The 19,251-nt window shown below is 48.9% G+C and overlaps 2 protein-coding genes across 4 annotated transcripts in view; both read right to left on the bottom strand.

Annotated features, from left to right (window-relative positions):
- sema4e (semaphorin 4e) overlaps window positions 1-4,316 on the bottom strand; it is a 10,727-nt gene extending 6,411 nt beyond the window's left edge. The window contains exons 1-3 of one of the 3 annotated variants that reach the window (XM_081723137.1): window positions 3,894-4,316; window positions 238-544; window positions 1-33 (exon numbers count right to left, since the gene is read on the bottom strand). The exon at window positions 1-33 is cut by the window's left edge and continues 181 nt beyond it. Coding sequence is in view for 2 of the 3 variants with exons in the window: in XM_035528285.2 (XP_035384178.2) it covers window positions 238-340 (103 nt within the window). In the remaining variant the exon portion in view is untranslated. The remainder of the gene's footprint in view (window positions 34-237; window positions 545-3,893) is intronic. The other 2 variants (XM_035528285.2, XM_035528284.2) reach the window with 2 other exon arrangements.
- A 933-nt stretch (window positions 4,317-5,249) lies between these two features.
- stap2a (signal transducing adaptor family member 2a) lies at window positions 5,250-19,246 on the bottom strand. The gene is made up of 11 exons (XM_027025041.3): window positions 18,730-19,246; window positions 16,646-16,717; window positions 16,222-16,341; window positions 15,559-15,615; window positions 11,269-11,423; window positions 10,155-10,286; window positions 8,916-8,985; window positions 8,727-8,829; window positions 8,064-8,156; window positions 7,762-7,890; window positions 5,250-6,201 (listed from the first exon to the last, which is right to left on the bottom strand). Exons 1-11 carry the CDS (start codon window positions 18,829-18,831, stop codon window positions 6,143-6,145), a joined length of 1,092 nt encoding a protein of 363 aa, XP_026880842.2. The 5' UTR covers window positions 18,832-19,246; the 3' UTR covers window positions 5,250-6,142.
- Between the last annotated feature and the right edge of the window lie 5 nt (window positions 19,247-19,251).

The following is a 19,251-nucleotide window of genomic DNA, read 5'->3' as shown; positions in this document are numbered from 1 at the left end:
GTGTGGGAACTGCAACTTGTGCTGCTTGTAATACTGAAGAGAGGGGGAAAAAAACCAAAAAAAACTAATTTAAATCGGGTCATCGAGTGAGCAAAACGAACACGACAATACAATACAGGCGCACAAGCAGACTTCCGAACATTAGTCGAATCTTAAAAAGGCACAACGTCTTATCATCGCGCTGCAATGTGGCAGCGACAAACGGAAGCGTTTGTTAAACGGTGTTAGCTCACTTACTGCTAAGGCTAAAGCTTTTCCGGGGCTCGGTGTGGGCAGGCCAGTCCTCAGCGGCGGGCAGGACGCCCAGAGCCCACACACACAGCAGCAGGAGCCACAGCATGTCCTAGACTCCCACGCGAGGACTCTCGCAGCCTCCCGGAGGGGCAGGGCGCGAGGGATGGGATGTGTGCTGGGATCTCCCGAGAGCAGCTGCTCGGAGCAGCCTCCCCCACTCCCGTCAAGGGCGCCTCGGCACGGAGATATATGACTCGGCTTTGTCCACGCGGGCTGCCTCTTCAAAGGAGTGGGAACAGCGTGAGGCCATCTGGGAGAGAGGAAGAGGGGAGAAGCGGGGAGAAAAGGAGGAGAAACAGAGAGAAATGACAGATGGAGAGAGAGAAAGGGGAGAAACAGAGAGAAAGAGATGGAGAGAGAAAGAAAAAGAAAACAGGTAGACTGAGGGATTATTCATCGCTGTAGTTATGTTTAGAATGTCATGCCGTGTTAAAATATCAGGAAGCAAAAAGAATTGATAAGACTTCCAGTACTCAGCATAAACACCCAACCCTGAAAAAGAAACTTTCTATTAGTGTCACCATTATCACCTACAATGTGATTACACCAAACTATTGTCAATAGTCAATATAATAGTCAAATCCATCACACTTCTTCTTTATAAACCCTCTTCAAGTTTTCTTTGACAGATGAGAAGAAGAAGAAAGGAGGAAAAGGGAGAGGGAGCGCGCGATTGCGAGGCAGAGAGGGAGCGCGCGAGTGTGCGAGGCAGAACGGGAGCGTGCGAGTGCGAGGCAGAGAGGGAGCGCGTGAGGCAGAGCGGGAGCGCGCGAGTGTGCGAGGCAGAGCGGGAGCGCGCGAGTGCGAGGCAGAGAGGGAGCGCATGAGGCAGAGCGGGAGCGCGCGAGTGTGCGAGGCAGAGCGGGAGCGCGCGAGTGCGAGGCAGAGAGGGAGCGCGTGAGGCAGAGCGGGAGCGCGGGAGTGTGCGAGGCAGAGCGGGAGCGCGCGAGTGCGAGGCAGAGAGGGAGTGTGCGAGGTAGGAAAAAGAAGGCGAGCGTGCGAGTGTGTGAGGCGAAGTGTGCGAAGTGATGGAAGAGGAGAGACAGGCAGAAAAGGAAAGCATCAGTGGCTGCAGTAATTTTGTCAGCGCAATAGTGATGTAAATGTGCCGTCGGCGAGCCACTCAGTAGTGCAGAGGGCAGACGTTACGAGGGGAAACAAAAGCCAGAGACCAAAAGACCCACTCTGTGCCGTGGCCCGCTGCCACGGCGAAACTTTCTCTTCAGGCTGTTACGGGTTTGCATGTTCAGGCTGAGACGCACAGAGACGCGCTGACCAAAACCGACATCACTCCCACCGGTGTGGTGGTTCCTCATATAAACTTGCTACAGCAGCTACTGAATGACAAACTCTGTGATCTGTAAATCAAACAGATGGGGCAGCTGTAGACTGAATGAACCGTCTCTGTAACAGGTGTTGTGTAATGATGAAGGAAGAAGGCAGTCCCACCAAACACAAAAAAACCCCAAGAAGAACTGAAAGTATGAAATAATCTCATAGGTCAAAGGTGAAAAGGTCAGCGTTCGTGGCCCGAGGTGTTGCAGAAGTGCACGTGCATGAGGAGAGATCACACTCAAAGGGCTTGGAGAGAAGCCGACCACGTCTCCATCTCGGCGGCCAGCTGCTTCGGACCATGAAGTTCGCGCCAACCAATCCAGTTACCCACAGCCGTTGGTGGCGTGTGTATTAGAGCCCGGCCCGTGCAAGGTGATCTGCGCGGACTGCTAGAGCTCAGCCATCAGTGTTGGTCAGCGCCGCATTATCGCTGTCGTTCTTAGCCAATAGGATTCATTTCCTGAAACACCAACTTCACTGTCCAAACTCCAAGTAAAACTTCTCTCTCCAGAAAACCATTTCTCACAGCTCTACCCATGCAAAAGAGCCTAAAACATTACATCATTCAAAACACACAAAATCGCTACGGTACGGTCACAAAATGGATAGCATCCATTGACTATTGTGATATAATACACAAGTTACACCCAAATTAAGTATTTTGAAAACAGATTTGACTGACTGGGGTTTATAGGGTTGTTGATTATACAAAAGATTAGACCACACAAATAGAACAGAAAGAGAAAACCTGCTGATTGCAGTGCTCGTGTGGCTTAACACTGCATATAGTGACAACACAGAACAAAATCCCGTTTCCACTACTGGAAAAAACATTTACGTTTAAGGCATTTAGCTGACGCTTTTATCCAATGCGACTTACACTTGTGTCTGAGTACAGTTTGAGCAACTGAGGGTTAAGGGCCTTGCTCAGGGGCCCAACAGTGGCAACTTGGCTGCAGTGGGTCTTGAACTGGCAAGCTTCTGATTACAAGTCATATACCTTAACCACTGAGCTACCACTGCCCCGACCCCCATGTAGGAGACTCTGCAGAAGTGATCTGTTGGACTTCCGTCATATTAGTTTCTTTTGTACACTGTACATTGTATTTTGCAGGCTGTGACTTAAACAAACTTTGAGAATGTGCGTGACAGGTACCTGGTAGACTCAGGAAGGCACAGTGTGTTCTGACCGGCATTTCATAAAGAAATAAGAACTGCACATGCCAAAACTGGTGTTCAGGGTTTGGCAAAATGTACTTTGCTTGAAGAGTATGAGGAGAGAAATGTGGCCAACTGCATTAACATTGTATGGTTTCTGAAATCAAGGGCTTTTAAAGAGATGCACCTGTATCCCTGTACACTGATCAACACATCGCCAGACCTGTCAGGACCTCATGTTCATATGTCCTGGTGTAAGAGAGCGTACGCAGTTCCACGCATACAGTTTATGCTTTGATGTTGTGAATACTCGAACGCCAGTTCACATCCGTCTCTGCTTACAGCACCCCATAAACACACCTGCTGCCCTTTGATCGGTTAGATGTTCGGGCAACAAACCTAAAGATACACGGAGGAAATAAACCGAGAAGCCGTGGAGCTGCGATACGCCCTGCTACCTCTGTGCCAGGAGCGTACTTTGTTTGGTTTAAGGCCCCTTATCTCGAGGCAGACCAAACCCTCCACGATAAAGGTTGGGCTTGTTTTACTGAGGACGCATCGCGGCTTGCGCAACGCCCCACTGATGGACTTGAATGGGTATGTCCCAGCTCGGTTGCACCTAGCCCGAGGAGACAGACCTCAGCATGCAAGACGAGAGCATTCGCGTTTCAAGCTGAGCAGCTCATGCAGAGGTCACGCACACATGTATACACAGGCACGGAGACAGGGTGTGAGACAGAGAGAGAGAGAGAGAGAGAGAGAGAGAGAAAGAGAAAGATCCGTACATCAGCAGGAGGTTCTTTGAATATACTTTGTTATCCTTAAAAATGTGGATTCCCCAAACAAGGTATTATTGTAAAATACAGAAGAAACAATCATTTAATGCACATAAAAGCGAGACAGGATGTGAATCTAGTTTTCTGATAGGTTTGTATTGCCAGTGAGAGTCATTAAACAGGAAACACCTTCAGTAAATTCTAACTTGCAGGGGAAAAACAGTGACACTAAAATACAAATCTTGCCTAAACCTGTCCAGCTAGTTAGACCTTGTTTGATTTTAGTCTACTGATAGTCAAATTTATTGACAACCCGGATAAGAAACTTACCTTGTAAGCCTGTCTCCTCCTGTGTCCTTGTGGATGAAATGCTTCTATGTTTGACTTTGCTCTCTCTCTCTCTCTCTCTCTCTCACACACACACACACACACACACACACACACACACACACACACACACACACACACACACCCTTTTCTCTCACCCCCTCTACACAAAAACAAGCAGACCTTTATATGATCGTGAAGGAGGGGCCAGGCTCGGCCAGGCCGTGCAGATCGTCTGCTGTCTCTCCTGGACAGCGTCTTTGGCGCTCATGGGGTCCGACGCATTGTTGCCGTGGAAGTCAAACTGCTTGGGCCCTGCGGTGAGGAGTGAATGAGCTCCAGAGAGATTCCACAGCCTGCGAGACCAGGGAGAAAGAGCACGCCACAACAGGCTGCCCTCCCGTGCGCGCACACATGCACACACACACAAACACACACACACACACACGTCACTGGAGGAGGAAGGGAGGGAGGGAGGGAGGGAGAGAGAGAGAGAGAGGAACTCGCATCACATGCTGTTTTCCTGTTTAAATGTGCATTTTGCCATGGGAAGATGACAAGTTCTACAGTCGATTCCAGTGTCAGGGAAAGGCAAACTGGCAAAGATCTTATAGATGATACGCACAAGCTCGTTTTCATTGTATTCGGAAGACTACTGCTACTAATGACGGGAACAGACCACCTATCGCAACACATGTAGCAAGTCCTGACACGAACAGGCGAGTTTAGTGGCTGTTGGGGGCATTTTTCTGCTCACCTGTTTTCAAAACAGAGTAATTTGCCCAGTGCTGTAACAAAGAAGCCTAAAACCTAAGGCCTGACAGCATATTTCAGGTGTTCGAGCTCTAGTACATACCGCCACACACCCAGTGCCACTGCTCGTCTAGTTCAGGACAAAAATGTGCCCAGCAGTGCTGAAATACGTTTGATCTTTATCGCATCTCGGAGTGACATCACCCTAGACGAGGGCATGCAGGAGCAGTCCTTTAAACACGGTGCGAGTGTCTCCCGCCTCTGTTCTGACATGCGAGCGTTGGGAAATCACAGTTCTGGGAAGAATTACTATGAGAGGTGTTTATTGCTAAAAGTATGAGCCCTGAACAAATCCGACGGCAAGCTCGTGCCATCTGCTCCCTCGCGCTTGCGCTCGCTCCGTCTTTAAAAGTAAACACTGGCTCCATCTAGTGGTTGCAGGTGATGTCACATAACAACGTCTCCGTTCAGGGATCAGTTTCTTTAACAACGTCAGGGACTTTTTTTTTTTTTTTTTTTTTTTTTGGCTGCTGGATCAGATTCCTAAATCAGATTTTAAAAAAGGGTTAGGGACACGTGAGCCACTTTATATACTACATGGAAAAATGATTTTAAAAAGTCTTCCCTTTAATTCCAATAAATACAACAAAAGTCAACAGTGACATTCATAAGAACTTAAATATCTACAGTAGCACCATGCACTTCCATTACACAACCCAGTAACGACAACCACAGTTTATCAGTCAATCAGAAACATCTCACTACAGAAACATTATATACACTTTTCTGAACGTTACAGCCTGCAAACCTGACCATCATTCTTCACTGCCATTGTTTCGTTACAACATTAGCAGAGCATTTCAGATTCTGGACTTTTACCTGCTGCGACCGTGTGCAGAAGGCATCAAACAAATTCGAAAATGTAACGGTTTCCTTTAGAACCCCGACTTCCTTACAACACTCATGGAACCACGTGAGAGACGTCACAAACTCTATGAAACCCACAGAACACTTATAGCAGTTGACATAGTGTCAGAACATACATTAATGTACAGTCCATCATCAGCGCCCCCCCGTGAGATCAGTGGTCCGACAGCCGTCTGTATGTTCAGCCGGTCTGCTGTGCTTGCTGCTTGCTCGCGGTTTCTGCTTGAGGTGTGGGTAGTCAAGGAAAGGAACCTGGGGTGAAAAACAGCTTCGCTGGAGACAGGTGAGGCACCGATCGTCGGCTCAAATACGTGTCCATCTCAGGGTCCCGTAGTTGACCTTCGCCCTGTCGACGGCGGTTTCACATCCTGAAGAGAGGTATTTCGTTGGATGCTTGTGCTGAGCTTGGTAAGGGTGCACCACGGAAATTAGATGGTACTTCCGTAGAAGAACGTTATCGAGCGGCGACTGTCTGGGGCAACGGGTCGGGCGACCGCGTCACAAGGCACTGGCTGAATCCGGCAGTGATGGGGCAGGGCCGTGCTGCTGATTGGCTGAGGAGAAAGGGGAAATCAGTCCTGATTGGTGCGTCTCTTCTCCAGCTTCTGCTTCAGCTCTTCGGTGAAGGCTTCTGAAACAGAAGAGTGAATAATGCTCTGATCTGAGGAAGATTGTGTGTTGTTGCACATGAGAGAGAAAGTGTGTGTGTGTGTGTGTGTGTGTGTGTGTGTGTGTGCATGCATGTGCGCACACGCGTATGTGCATGAACCAGTCACTCACTGTGAGCGCTGAGGTGTCTTAAGTTTTGCAAATAAATTAACACCAGGTTAAAACAGGCCACTGATTGGTCGCTTTGTGCGGTGTTTGTTTGTAAATTGCTTGTAGTCACGCAGTGGGGCACTAGTGGTCTGAGGGAAGACGCAGGTGTGTTTGAATGGCTGCTGGTCCACCCTGCTGACAAAGCAGCACTGGAAGGGAGCCGATGTTCTTATTCAGAGACTTACATATTTATCAGCATGAGAGTACAAGTGCTTTCTGGGAAGCGTACCCATGACCCAAGGAGTTATTGGCACCATGCTCTAATGAGCTATAGGAGCCAACTGTTATAGTTCAGAAGTTTCGAAACAGGTTCTGAATTTTGTTTTCAGCAAATGCACTTGTCTTTCTTACCAAGTAGCCTGGCTGTGACTTTGGTCTCACCTCAGAAACCTTCACCTCTGAAAGTCTGATTTCAAAATAAAACAGCCCCATTCCGGACAATACCGGATGTTACTAACCAAGAGCTGTCCCTCTGCAGTGGCAGAAAATACCTGGATTTCTGCATTCATTACTATTACAAATATGCTCTGATCTTTGATAGAAAAGACACGTAAAGTTTGGTTATTGACGGAGTGTGTTGCTCCAGAGCAAACGTTGCTCATGTGAACCATGCCCAGGTGTGAAGGAATGGGATGCAAACAGAGGAAATTTTGTTCCGTTTCTACTTTCCCAAGACGTCTGAGAAAGTTCAGTGGAACTTCAAAACAAAAGCTGAATCCTTTGGCAGAAACAAGCGATAATATAGTTAGGGAGACGAGGAAAAGAAATCACAGTGCCAACCACGACCAAACCATTCCAACCATGAAGCACAAAGGAGGGATAATCATGATCTGAGCCTGGGATAGCTTACTCTGAGAACAGGGACTAGACTATACTATTCTATACTATACTATACTATATTACACTACACTATACTGTATTACACTACACTACACTAAACTATATTACACTATCTATACTATACCACAGCAGCTGGATCAAGAAATGTTTCAGAAGAATAACAGGGTGGTGGTCCATGACAAAGTTCATGTATATAATGGAATTGTTCAATTAGGGATATTCAAAGAGAACTTTGCACATGGAGCACCAGAAATATCAACGACCTGAAAGAGTTTAGCAGGGAAGAAAGGTTCAAAATTGCTCCCTACCACTGTGCAAGGTAGCTACAGGAAATATCTGGTAAAATGTTGCTAAAAGAGATTCTACCAGTGAACAACCCTGAGGCTCATACTTGTTCTAGGTGGAACTGTGAACAATGAAATGATCAGCATTAAATAAAGTACAGCTGTTTGTGTTATTAGTGTAAGTCAGGGATTATGTACTCTGTGTGTATGTGTGTGTGTGTGTGTGTGTGTGTGTGTGTGTCCCTCACTCTGTGACAATGGCGAGGGAGACAGTACGAGTCGTCTCATTGGGCTTGACGGGGATCCTGGAGGGCTTAATGACCTGTGCGAGGGACTTGGAGATTTAGACTGTGACCTCAACGTCCATCTCTCCGACCCTGCTCAGCACACACACACACACACACACACACACACACACACACAGAGCATTATTCAACACAAGGGCAAACATATTCAAACTCTTGTAGTAAGTCTATCAAAAACTGGTGTGCGAGTCTGCCAACAGCCACTGCTCACGCGGCACCCCAAGCGTGTATTTGCAGGCTCACACCTTTAGGGGGCAGTGTGGGTGCTCGGGAGAAAAGGGGCGTGGGCGCACAGTGCAGTGTTCGCTCTCCATTCTCGTCATTGGAGGAAATGTAAGCTGAAGGAACAACAAGGAATCACAGCAGGACCGTCAGCACACAAGCACAGAAATGAACTCTATCAGCACACCACACACACCCTACACATGCAGACCCAACACACTGCTTGCGCATCCCCACACACCCCGAAACCCCAAGCACACCACATATCATATCTACACCCCCCAAACACCACACGTCACATCCACACATACACCACACACACACACACACACATCTACAGGCAGATTGTGGTGTTTATGTGAATGTGTGGTATGTATGGATGTGCGTATGTGGTATAACAACATTTTTTTTGTAAGGTTTATGAGTGTGTGTGTGTCTGTAAGGCATACCGATCAGCCTTCCTACGGCTCTTGCAGCACGTGTGTGGTGTGCGAGTGGATGTATACGTGGTGTACTGATAGTTTTTGAGTGAATCTCCAGCAGGTTGGTGTGGATTTGCTCCAGCAGGTTTGTGCGGTGTAATAACATTTTATTTGTACAGTTTCTGCCCTGGCGTGTGTGTGTGTGTGATATATCTATATGCCTATGTATGTATGTGTGTGTGTGTGTGTGTGTGTGTGGCATACTGATATTCTCCTCGTAAGGCTCCTCCAGTAGAAAAGGCTGTAGCGTGCCCGCCGTTTTCTCCACTAGAGCGTTGATGACATCGTAGAGAGTGGGACAGGGGATCTGCTGAGTGACAGGCAGCCAGTTTTTTCACCGATAACACCGTCACATCATATCTGCGTGTTTAGGGAAGATGAAACCTTACATACCGGGTTTTCCACGTCAATGATGTAGCCTCCCTGTAGCTTCTGCGTCACTCGGTAGTGCCTGAAGACTGAGCTGATACAACAGGCAGACAGTAGAGTAGGGCATTTGACAGGTCCAAACTAAATGTGTAGAAGCAGCAAGCCAGCGAGCAACAGTGAGTGAGTGAGTGAGGGAGAGTGAGGGAGGGCAGGAGCAGCGAGCAGGGAGGATGGGCTGATGAGTGAGGGGGAGTGAGCGAGGGGGAGTGAGCGAGTGAGCGAGGGGAAGGGAGTGAGGGGGAGTGAGCGAGTGAGCGAGGGGAAGGGAGTGAGGGGGAGTGAGTGAGCGAGGGCAGGTGAGTGAGGGGGAGTGAGTGAGGGGGAGTGAGTGAGCGAGGGGAAGGGAGTGAGGGGGAGTGAGTGAGCGAGGGGAAGGGGGTGAGGGGGAGTGAGTGAGCGAGGGGAAGGGAGTGGGGGGGAGTGAGTGAGCGAGGGGAAGGGGGTGAGGGGGAGTGAGTGAGCGAGGGGAAGGGAGTGGGGGGGAGTGAGTGAGCGAGGGGAAGGGGGTGAGGGGGAGTGAGTGAGCGAGGGGAAGGGAGTGGGGGGGAGTGAGCGAGGGGAAGGGAGTGAGGGGGAGTGAGTGAGGGGAAGTGAGTGAGCGAGGGGAAGGGGGTGAGGGGGAGTGAGTGAGCGAGGGGAAGGGGGTGAGGGGGAGTGAGTGAGCGAGGGGAAGGGGGTGAGGGGAAGGGAGTGGGGGGGAGTGAGCGAGTGAGCGAGGGGAAGGGAGTGAGGGGGAGTGAGCGAGCGAGAGCAGGTGAGTGAGGGGGAGTGAGCGAGCGAGGGCAGGTGAGTGAGGGGGAGTGAGTGAGCGAGGGGAAGGGAGTGGGGGGAGTGAGTAGGGGGAGTGAGCGAGTGAGCGAGGGGAAGGGAGTGAGGGGGAGTGAGCGAGCGAGAGCAGGTGAGTGAGGGGGAGTGAGCGAGCGAGGGCAGGTGAGTGAGGGGGAGTGAGCGAGGGGAAGTGAGCGAGCGGGACTGAGCGAGGGGGAGTGAGCGAGTGAGGGCAGGTGAGTGAGGGGGAGTGAGCGAGCGAGGGCAGGTGAGTGAATGAGTGAGTGAGAGAATAATCGACAGTCAATAAAGGGCAGAGAAACGTGCAGGCAACGCTGAAAGATGACAGAGGGAGTAGGCAGGGAAAAACAGAGAAATGGGGGGGGTATTGTAAATGAGGAGAGGAACGGAAAGCTGGGGTGCTTGGGACTGTACCCGTTCAGGTCCTGGCGTGTAGTAACAGCGAGAGAGCTGCCGTCTCGTCCTGGTCTCAGCAGCATGTTCCCACAGTCAGGGTGTCTCTCCAGCAGGACCTCCGCCTCCGTGCGAGACACGGGCCTGAAACAGCTGCTCCGCACACGCACAGGCACACGAACGTGAACACACGCATGCACGCAAACATATCGCACATATTGCTTTTGTTGTGCCCCACAGTCCACAAATATGTGAATGCGTATGCAAAGGCTTGAATAGCAAGTACATCGAAAATGGAGTAAAAAAAAATGTTGTAGTTCAGTTGAGTTTTTTTTCTTCAAACTCAACTGAACTACAACATACAATTCCCACCCCGTGTTCTTTGAAATCTTGAACAAAAATGTTTTTTCAAAACAACATTTATATGCAACAGCAACATAGCTCTGCTGTTTGTATGGTATTGCAGACATCTGCATATGTGGAGGGCCAGTCCCTGTGACTCTAAAGAGGCTTCATAACTAGATCACCAGTCACGATCAGTCCCTTCCATTTTCCATGTTCCGTGTCTTCCCCGTGTTGTGTTTAGTTCCGTTCCATAGTTTCGTTTTGTCCTCACATTGTTTGATTGCGTACACCTGTCCCTCGTTTCTAGTTCATGTATTTAAACCCTGTTGTGTGGCTTGGTCGTGGCTGTTCATTGTTTGAATTATTGAATTTGTGAATGTGTTTAGTTATGGTTGGTTCTTTGTACTGCCTTTGTGTTTATCTTAGCCTTCGTGTTTCCTAGCCTTAGCTATAGCCTGCTTTCCCGTGTGCCTTCGTGTGTTTGTTTTGTTTAATCATGTTTCCCCCTGCTCTTCGTGTTGGCTCCATGACCCTGGACTGCCTAAACCACTCTGATTTTGGATTTACCCATAATAAATCTTGCTCCTTACCGCTCTACGTTACACCTGAACTCACTACACACCAGACAGACGAACGCACCCTTTACTAGTGATGCATTGCTAGTTATTAGCAGGGTTGATTAAAAAATGATTATTTCGTTACTGTTGCGTTCTGCCATAACCCAGCAAGATGGGGCTCTAAATATGCAAATGGGAGCCACTTGTCCCCACCTCTGCCCTGCCGTACTCACGCAGGGATCTCCCCCACCAGGGGGACAGAGAGCGGAGAGGCAGGGGCCCTGGCCAGCGAGCGTGCCGCCCTCCGCCGCTGTCGTTCCTTCTCCACCGCCTCCTTCAGCACGTGCACCTGCCCCGGCAGTAAGGTCAGCGTGGTGGGCACCGAGAGCTGTGGGCCACACCCAGAGAGCGCTTACACACACACACACACACACCCAGAGAGCGCTTACACACACACACACACACACACACCCAGAGAGCGCTTACACACACACACACACACACCCAGAGAGCGCTTACACACACACACACACCCACCCAGAGAGCGCTTACACACACACACACACCCACCCAGAGAGCGCTTACACACACACACACACACACACACCCAGAGAGCGCTTACACACACACACACACACACACACACCCAGAGAGCGCTTACACACACACACACACACACACACCCAGAGAGCGCTTACACACACACACACACACACACACCCAGAGAGCGCTTACACACACACACACACACACCCAGAGAGCGCTTACACACACACACACACACACCCAGAGAGCGCTTACACACACACACACACACACACACACACACACACACACACACCCAGAGAGCGCTTACACACACACACACACCCAGAGAGCGCTTACACACACACACACACACCCAGAGAGCGCTTACACACACACACACACACACACACACACACACACACACACACACACCCAGAGAGCGCTTACACACACACACACACACACACCCAGAGAGCGCTTACACACACACACACACACACACACACACACCCAGAGAGCGCTTACACACACACACACACACACCCAGAGAGCGCTTACACACACACACACACACCCAGAGAGCGCTTACACACACACACACACACACCCAGAGAGCGCTTACACACACACACACACACACCCAGAGAGCGCTTACACACACACACACACACACACACCCAGAGAGCGCTTACACACACACACACACACACCCAGAGAGCGCTTACACACACACACACACACACCCAGAGAGCGCTTACACACACACACCCAGAGAGCGCTTACACACACACACCCAGAGAGCGCTTACACACACACACACACACACACACACACACACACACACACACACACCCAGAGAGCGCTTACACACACACACACACCCAGAGAGCGCTTACACACACACCCAGGGAAGGCTTACACACACACACCCAGAGAGCGCTTACACACACACACACACACACCCAGAGAGCGCTTACACACACACACACACACACACACACCCAGAGAGCGCTTACACACACACACACACCCAGAGAACGCTTACACACACACCCAGGGAAGGCTTACACACACACACCCAGAGAGCGCTTACACACACACACCCAGAGAGCGCTTACACACACACACACACACACACACCCAGAGAGCGCTTACACACACACACACACACCCACCCAGAGAGCGCTTACACACACACACACCCAGAGAGCGCTTACACACACACACACCCAGAGAACGCTTACACACACACCCAGGGAAGGCTTACACACACACACCCAGAGAGCGCTTACACACACACACACACACACCCAGAGAGCGCTTACACACACACACACACCCAGAGAGCGCTTACACACACACACACACACCCAGAGAGCGCTTACACACACACACACACACCCAGAGAGCGCTTACACACACACACACACACACACACCCAGAGAGCGCTTACACACACACACACACACACACACACACCCAGAGAGCGCTTACACACACACACACACACACACCCAGAGAGCGCTTACACACACACACACGCACATCCAGAGAGCGCTTACACACACACACCCAGGGAACGCTTACACACACACACCCAGGGAACGCTTACACACCCAGGGAACGCTTACACACACACCCAGAGAACGCTTACACACACACCCAGGGAAGGCTTACACACACACACCCAGAGAACGCTTACACACACACCCAGGGAAGGCTTACACACACACACCCAGGGAAGGCTTACACACACCCACCCAGGGAAGGCTTACACACACCCCCAGAGAACGCTTACACACACCCCCAGAGAACGCTTACACACACACACCCAGAGAACGCTTACACACACACACCCAGAGAACGCTTACACACACACACCCAGAGAACGCTTACACACACACACACCCAGAGAACGCTTACACACACACACCCAGAGAACGCTTACACACACACACCCAGAGAACGCTTACACACACACACACCCAGAGAACGCTTACACACACACACACCCAGAGAACGCTTACACACACACACACCCAGAGAACGCTTACACACACACACACCCAGAGAACGCTTACACACACACCCAGGGAAGGCTTACACACACACACACACACACACACACCCAGAGAACGCTTACACACACACACACACACACCCAGAGAGCGCTTACACACACACACACCCAGAGAGCGCTTACACACACACACACACACACCCAGAGAGCGCTTACACACACACCCCAGAACGCCTACGCATATGCAGCTGCACCCCTGGCTACAAACTCACCCTGTCAACACTTAGATATTATTCAGTGATTCACTCATGTGAGGAACTCCAAAGTGCTGCATGCGAATATTTGAACAGTGGCACAATTTTCGCTGCTTAGTCTTCTGTACTCTAGTAGACATGAATGAAACCAGGAACACAAGGTCGCAGTGCAGGCCGCCGCCTCTAATTCAATGGAACGGTACGTCCATCATCATAAACTGTGTAGGGATTACAGCTCTTATGCATAGTCTACTTTTTAGGAGACTGAAAGTAATTGTACAGCAACTGTTGGCTCAGGCTGTTTTTCAGCTCTGCGCTGCTGAGAATCAACAGCAAGTCTGGAATTGGATTCTGTGCTGCTCACATGTGGGAATGCGGCACGAAGAAGGGAGCGACTGTGCCAGAGAGCCAAGAGGCAGAGAATCCTAACAAATCCCCCAGAACCACCCAACGCGGCTGCTTGTGCAAGGAGCAGGAACGCAGCAATAGTGAACAAACAGGTGCAAACGAGCGGACGACAAAGAACTATTTCAGACGAGAACAAAGGAGAAACTTTTACCAAGACCACTGGAGCAGGTCGTTGGCATAAAGGAGCGGTCAGATCGGCACGGGCTCAGAGGGCTCACTGCACCATGCAAACCGTGGGTAAAAGGAAGGGCTTTGGCTTCCCAGCCTACTGCCTCATCTTGAAAACATGATGGAGGTAGCGCCCAGACTCGGAACTGCCTGGCTCACGTTGGCTGATGAAGTGACTACCAACAGCAGGAGCGAGATTAACTCTCACACGAACGAAAGAAGCTGTCTGCGATGTCTGCGGTCTGAAAACACTCAGGGTCTGCGGGATGCACTTTATACTCTTTGCTCCATTTCAAATCAAAGCCAGCCAAAATTATGCCACTATCCAAATACTTTTGGACTGCACTGCGCAAAAAACCACTTCCGCAGCTGTGAAATCATGAACAAAATACTTTCAGCATCATTATTTAGATGCTTTTCCTTAAAGTGGTCGGGGAGATGCCTGCTAGGAAATAAACAAAGCCCTTTTAGACATCATTTAAATTCATGGCTCTATTACAAATAAGCTATTCTTTACAGAATAAGAAGTCTGCAGAATGAGGATAGGGACGAACGCAATGCACATTCCTAAAGCATTCACGTGCAAATTAATAACATTAGTGTAAGATTAAGAGCACAAGAGATTGCTCGTCATATACGGGCCCCATTGTTGTTCTGAGCTAAAGTGCCGGGTTGAACACACAAGCTTTCCTTGTTCTCTCCCGAACAGACAGAATCTCAAATCACTGCCAGCAGTTCCTTTGATTTATGGGTCTTTTGCGCTTGTCGCTGTGCAGTTCTACCATGGGAGCAGATGAGGTTCTGTGTTAGCGGATTTAAGACCTTGAGCATAGAACTGGGCACATTTGCATACCCACAGTGGAAAAAGATCTGATACGGTGCTATTTCAGACCTGCTGAGTTCCCACAAGCCCAGATAAAACAACACTATCAGAATGAAAAATGTCGCACTTCTATAATCAAGTAAAGTTTTACGTCCTGAACAATGACTAAAGAAGTTTTTTGGGTTTTTTTTCGTTAAAACATTGAGAAAATACTTTAATAATGGGATCAATTGATCTAGGTCAAAGGTCAAAGAAGGCACTCTGTAGTGCTTTGACCACAGAGAGCTGGCTTCTATTCAGTTTTAGAACGTGTTGCACTCACATCAACTACAGAGTAGATGAAACCTTTCCACAGCTCACGCGCCTCCAGGTTAGGAGCCTGAGGGGAGATGAAACACTGAGTGAGTGAGTGAGTGAGGTCACTACTGCTGTAGCCTGTACCATGACCAAAGCGTCCCTTCCAGCATGCAGGAACCTCGCATTATGTTACTGGAAAATCACCTAAACCTGAACTAGTAGCCACATGACGACCACCTGGAAGGAAAAAGATAAGTTCAGTTCAGTTTATTGTTAGCAATCATAAGACTCCGATTTCACAAGCCAGCAAGCAAGACAATGCATGAATTCACTGTCCCCAAAATGTCACATGATCCCTAATTGAGTGCCAGCCCCCTTTTCCAGAGACAGAGGGCAGGCTGAAAGCTGGCTGAATACGGACTGAATGGGAATGAATCATATTACGTTCTGGATTTTGGGAGGAACTTGTTTATTCTGTGATTTGTGTTGTACGGTCTGTCTTGAAACATCTTATGCTCAAATTAAAAGTTAAGATAATGGGTGAATGAGTAAATAACTGAAAGCATGTCATGTTGCGTAGAAGTTATTCTGCAGTGAAATGGAGGCTTTGTGTGAGTGCAGGGTTTAGAGCCCAGACAGATTTCTTCATTCTGTCGACTTCTCTGTGTTTTCGTGCTGTGAGGCTCACGGTGAGTTTGATCTCGCCATCCTTCATCCGCAGGTTCATTCTTGCCGCCTCCAGATTCCTGTCGCGACTGCCGTCGTCGATCAGGGACACAAACGCGCTCAGATCCAGCTTCTCCACGTACTGCATGGGAAGCGCAAGCATGTGAGCACGTGGACGTGTAACACTAACACAGGCCAGGGTGGGCTAACATGTACACGCTTCCTGGCAACATGTAATCAGAAGTACGGAAAGCTGATGCTGGCGTTCACTTGTGTAAAAGCTCCTGGATGGGTCCCTACACTGTTTGTCCGAAGCAAAAAATCAAATGCTTTGGTATGTACTCTCTTTTCCTCTCCACTAACATGACCATTTACTTGACCGTTTACACTAGCATGACACCACAGTGCTTTATGGGAATTTTGGGAAGGTCTAATGTGATGCTTACATGAGAATCCTTCGCATTGTTGAAGAAAAATAAAGTGTTGCCACACAAGCAAGTCCACAGTCGACGGGACACCTGTGTAAGACAGAGAAAACGCCCGAGTTTAGGGACGTCTGTGTAAGACAGAGAAAACGCCCGAGTTTAGGGACGTCCGTGTAAGACAGAGAAAACGCCCGAGTTTAGGGACGTCCATGTAAGACAGAGAAAACGCCTGAGTTTAGGGACGTCTGTGTAAGCCACAGAAAACGCCCGAGTTTAGGGACGTCTGTGTAAGACAGAGAAAACGCCCGAGTTTAGGGACACCTGTGTAAGACAGAGAAAACGCCTGAGTTTAGGGACATCTGTGTAAGCCACAGAAAACGCCCGAGTTTAGGGATGTCTGTAAGACGGAGAAAACGCCCGGGTTTAGGGATGTCTGTAAGACGGAGAAAACACCTCAGTTTACTGTGTGTGTAAGACTGTCACTTTAGTGGCATCTGATACTTTATTTTGCTATGAATGTTTAACAAAGAAAAAAACAAAAAAACAAACAACAACAACAAAAAAAAAACCCACCACCACCACCACCACCACTGCTGGACATTCATTTTCTTTTAAGTTAACAGTAAGGACATAACAGAAATGTACATATGTAAAAACTGGCAAAACCTTTGTTCTAATTCTTATAATAATAAATTATACACTATCTGTATAGAAGCGCTCATCTGATAAAGAGTCCCTATTTAGCTCCATGGGAAAATTTGTCTTGGACATAAAAATTGCCAGATAAATTACAAAGACCATTAAGGCAGTCACCGACATTAATAGTATTTGCATAAATTAAATGTTAAACAGCACATTCACACAATCCATTTAAGTACCAATTCAGTGCATGAAGTGCAGCGCAACCACTTCATGTCCACGAGTGTCTCAGTCGCCGCGGTCATCTGGTCTCACCATCTTTCAGGCTCCGCACACACGTGCGGAGCTAAAATGCTGCAGCATCTGCATACACTCTTTCTCCTGCCTAATCCTCTACAGCCATGCATGAGCAAATCCACAGCTCGGCGGCGGCAGCACGCGACCCCCAGGGGCACTGCTCGCGCTCAGTCCCGGAGCACAGCTGTCCCGAATCCTCCCAACACAACACACGCGCAGACCTCCTGCACCTGAACCTCTCCCCGAGGGACATCAGCTTTACGTCCAGGGTTTCCGTCTCGTTCCCTTTGTCAAGCATCCCCATTACTGATGCTGATGCTTTTAAGTTTCAATATTTAATCATAACTCATATAACATAGACAGTGGCAGGCAGTGAGACGCTATGCCCTGCAATAATACTGTGCATACAGTCGTAAATCCAAAGTCTTTTGAAACTAAATTTCAGCACAAAACGAATAATGAATAAAGCGAATGCGGTAGCAGCACCTTTGGCAACCCAAACAATCACAAAACTATGAAGTCGATTAGAAAAACTGTCATTTTGTATCTGGTTTTATTAAATTCAAATGATCAAATAATGCTTGGAATAGATGTGACTAATTTCGCTGTTGGTTTGTCCATACATAAATGCAGCAGACCAAGGCGATTTATGTACTGACTTTGGTAATTAACGCCCTATTACGACTAATTAGTATCAGGGTTACATTTTTTCCTATGCAGTTGTATGATTCGCAATAAGGTGTGTCCATATAACTGTCGCGACTGCCAGAAATATCGTGGACAGAGCCTGCATGAGGGAAATCAAACAGCTGAACATATTTATTCTGGTTTTCAGAACTGTTAGTCGACCGTTTTCATAGCGTCACAGACATCCTTTAACTTGGACGAGAACGCCGACTTAAGTTTTCGTTTTCGGGCGGATGGAATTATCCCTACCGCAGCTGCATGTTTCGACCGGCCGCCGTGAACTGTCGCTTATTAGCGCATTATAACGCATATAACACGACGACGTGACAAGACAACTGTCATGCTCCCCTGGCCTCGCCCATACGCACAATACAGAGCGGAGACATGCAATTTCGGACGACATACCGGCGTTTACATTTTCAGCGTGATCTAACGCATGCTTTAGTCTGCCATATAAAAACAAAAAAACCCGACTAAAATACCTTCTCTTTGGCTCCCCGTTTTTCAAGATAGCCCTCGTAATAGCAGGGCGGTAGTTGCGCTCGGGTTCCGCCGGTCCGCTGCGTTACCGGAGCCGCCGCCATGCCCTTAGTCGGCTCAGAAGCCTCTGCTTGGCTTGCAGCGGGGACAAAGCGCCACTAACCGTGGGGGACTGGAGAGGTGACACGCCTTCTTCAGGGTGAAAGATGGCAGTGGATATCCGCCAAACCCGCACACAGGCACAATAGTCCGCTCACAGCTCAGATCAGTGGGAAAGCCAATATGGCAGACATTGATAACATCGTGCCCTCTAGGCAACTGAGGGACAGGGCTTTTGTTGTTGACCAAATGTCAATGAACAAACAAACATGAACGATAACTAGATTGCATTACTTTATGCGCATTAATGCCACATTTTCTGTTTCATCACGGTCACGTCGTATTGTATTAAATAATGACGGCTACAAATAGGATGCGGAGTTTGATCCAGCCTCAAGTGTTATAGTTGTTGTATTTCCCGTTCT

Source organism: Electrophorus electricus, chromosome 11, assembly GCF_041902795.1.
Source record: "Electrophorus electricus isolate QZ-2024a chromosome 11, ASM4190279v1, whole genome shotgun sequence".
NCBI classification, from domain to species: domain Eukaryota; kingdom Metazoa; phylum Chordata; class Actinopteri; order Gymnotiformes; family Gymnotidae; genus Electrophorus; species Electrophorus electricus.
Note: the sequence above shows the minus strand (reverse complement) of the source record. Positions and strands in the feature narration are given on the sequence as shown.

Excerpts from the sequence above, each read along its gene's own strand:
- stap2a (XM_027025041.3), bottom strand. The coding sequence starts at position 18,831 with ATGGCGGCGGCTCCGGTAACGCAGCGGACCGGCGGAACCCGAGCGCAA. Across the intron at positions 10,287-11,268 it reads CTGGTGGGGGAGATCCCTGC|CTGTTTCAGGCCCGTGTCTC; the intron begins GTGAGTACGGCA and ends TGTGCGGAGCAG. Across the intron at positions 7,891-8,063 it reads ACCCACACTGCCCCCTAAAG|GGTCGGAGAGATGGACGTTG; the intron begins GTGTGAGCCTGC and ends TGTGCTGAGCAG.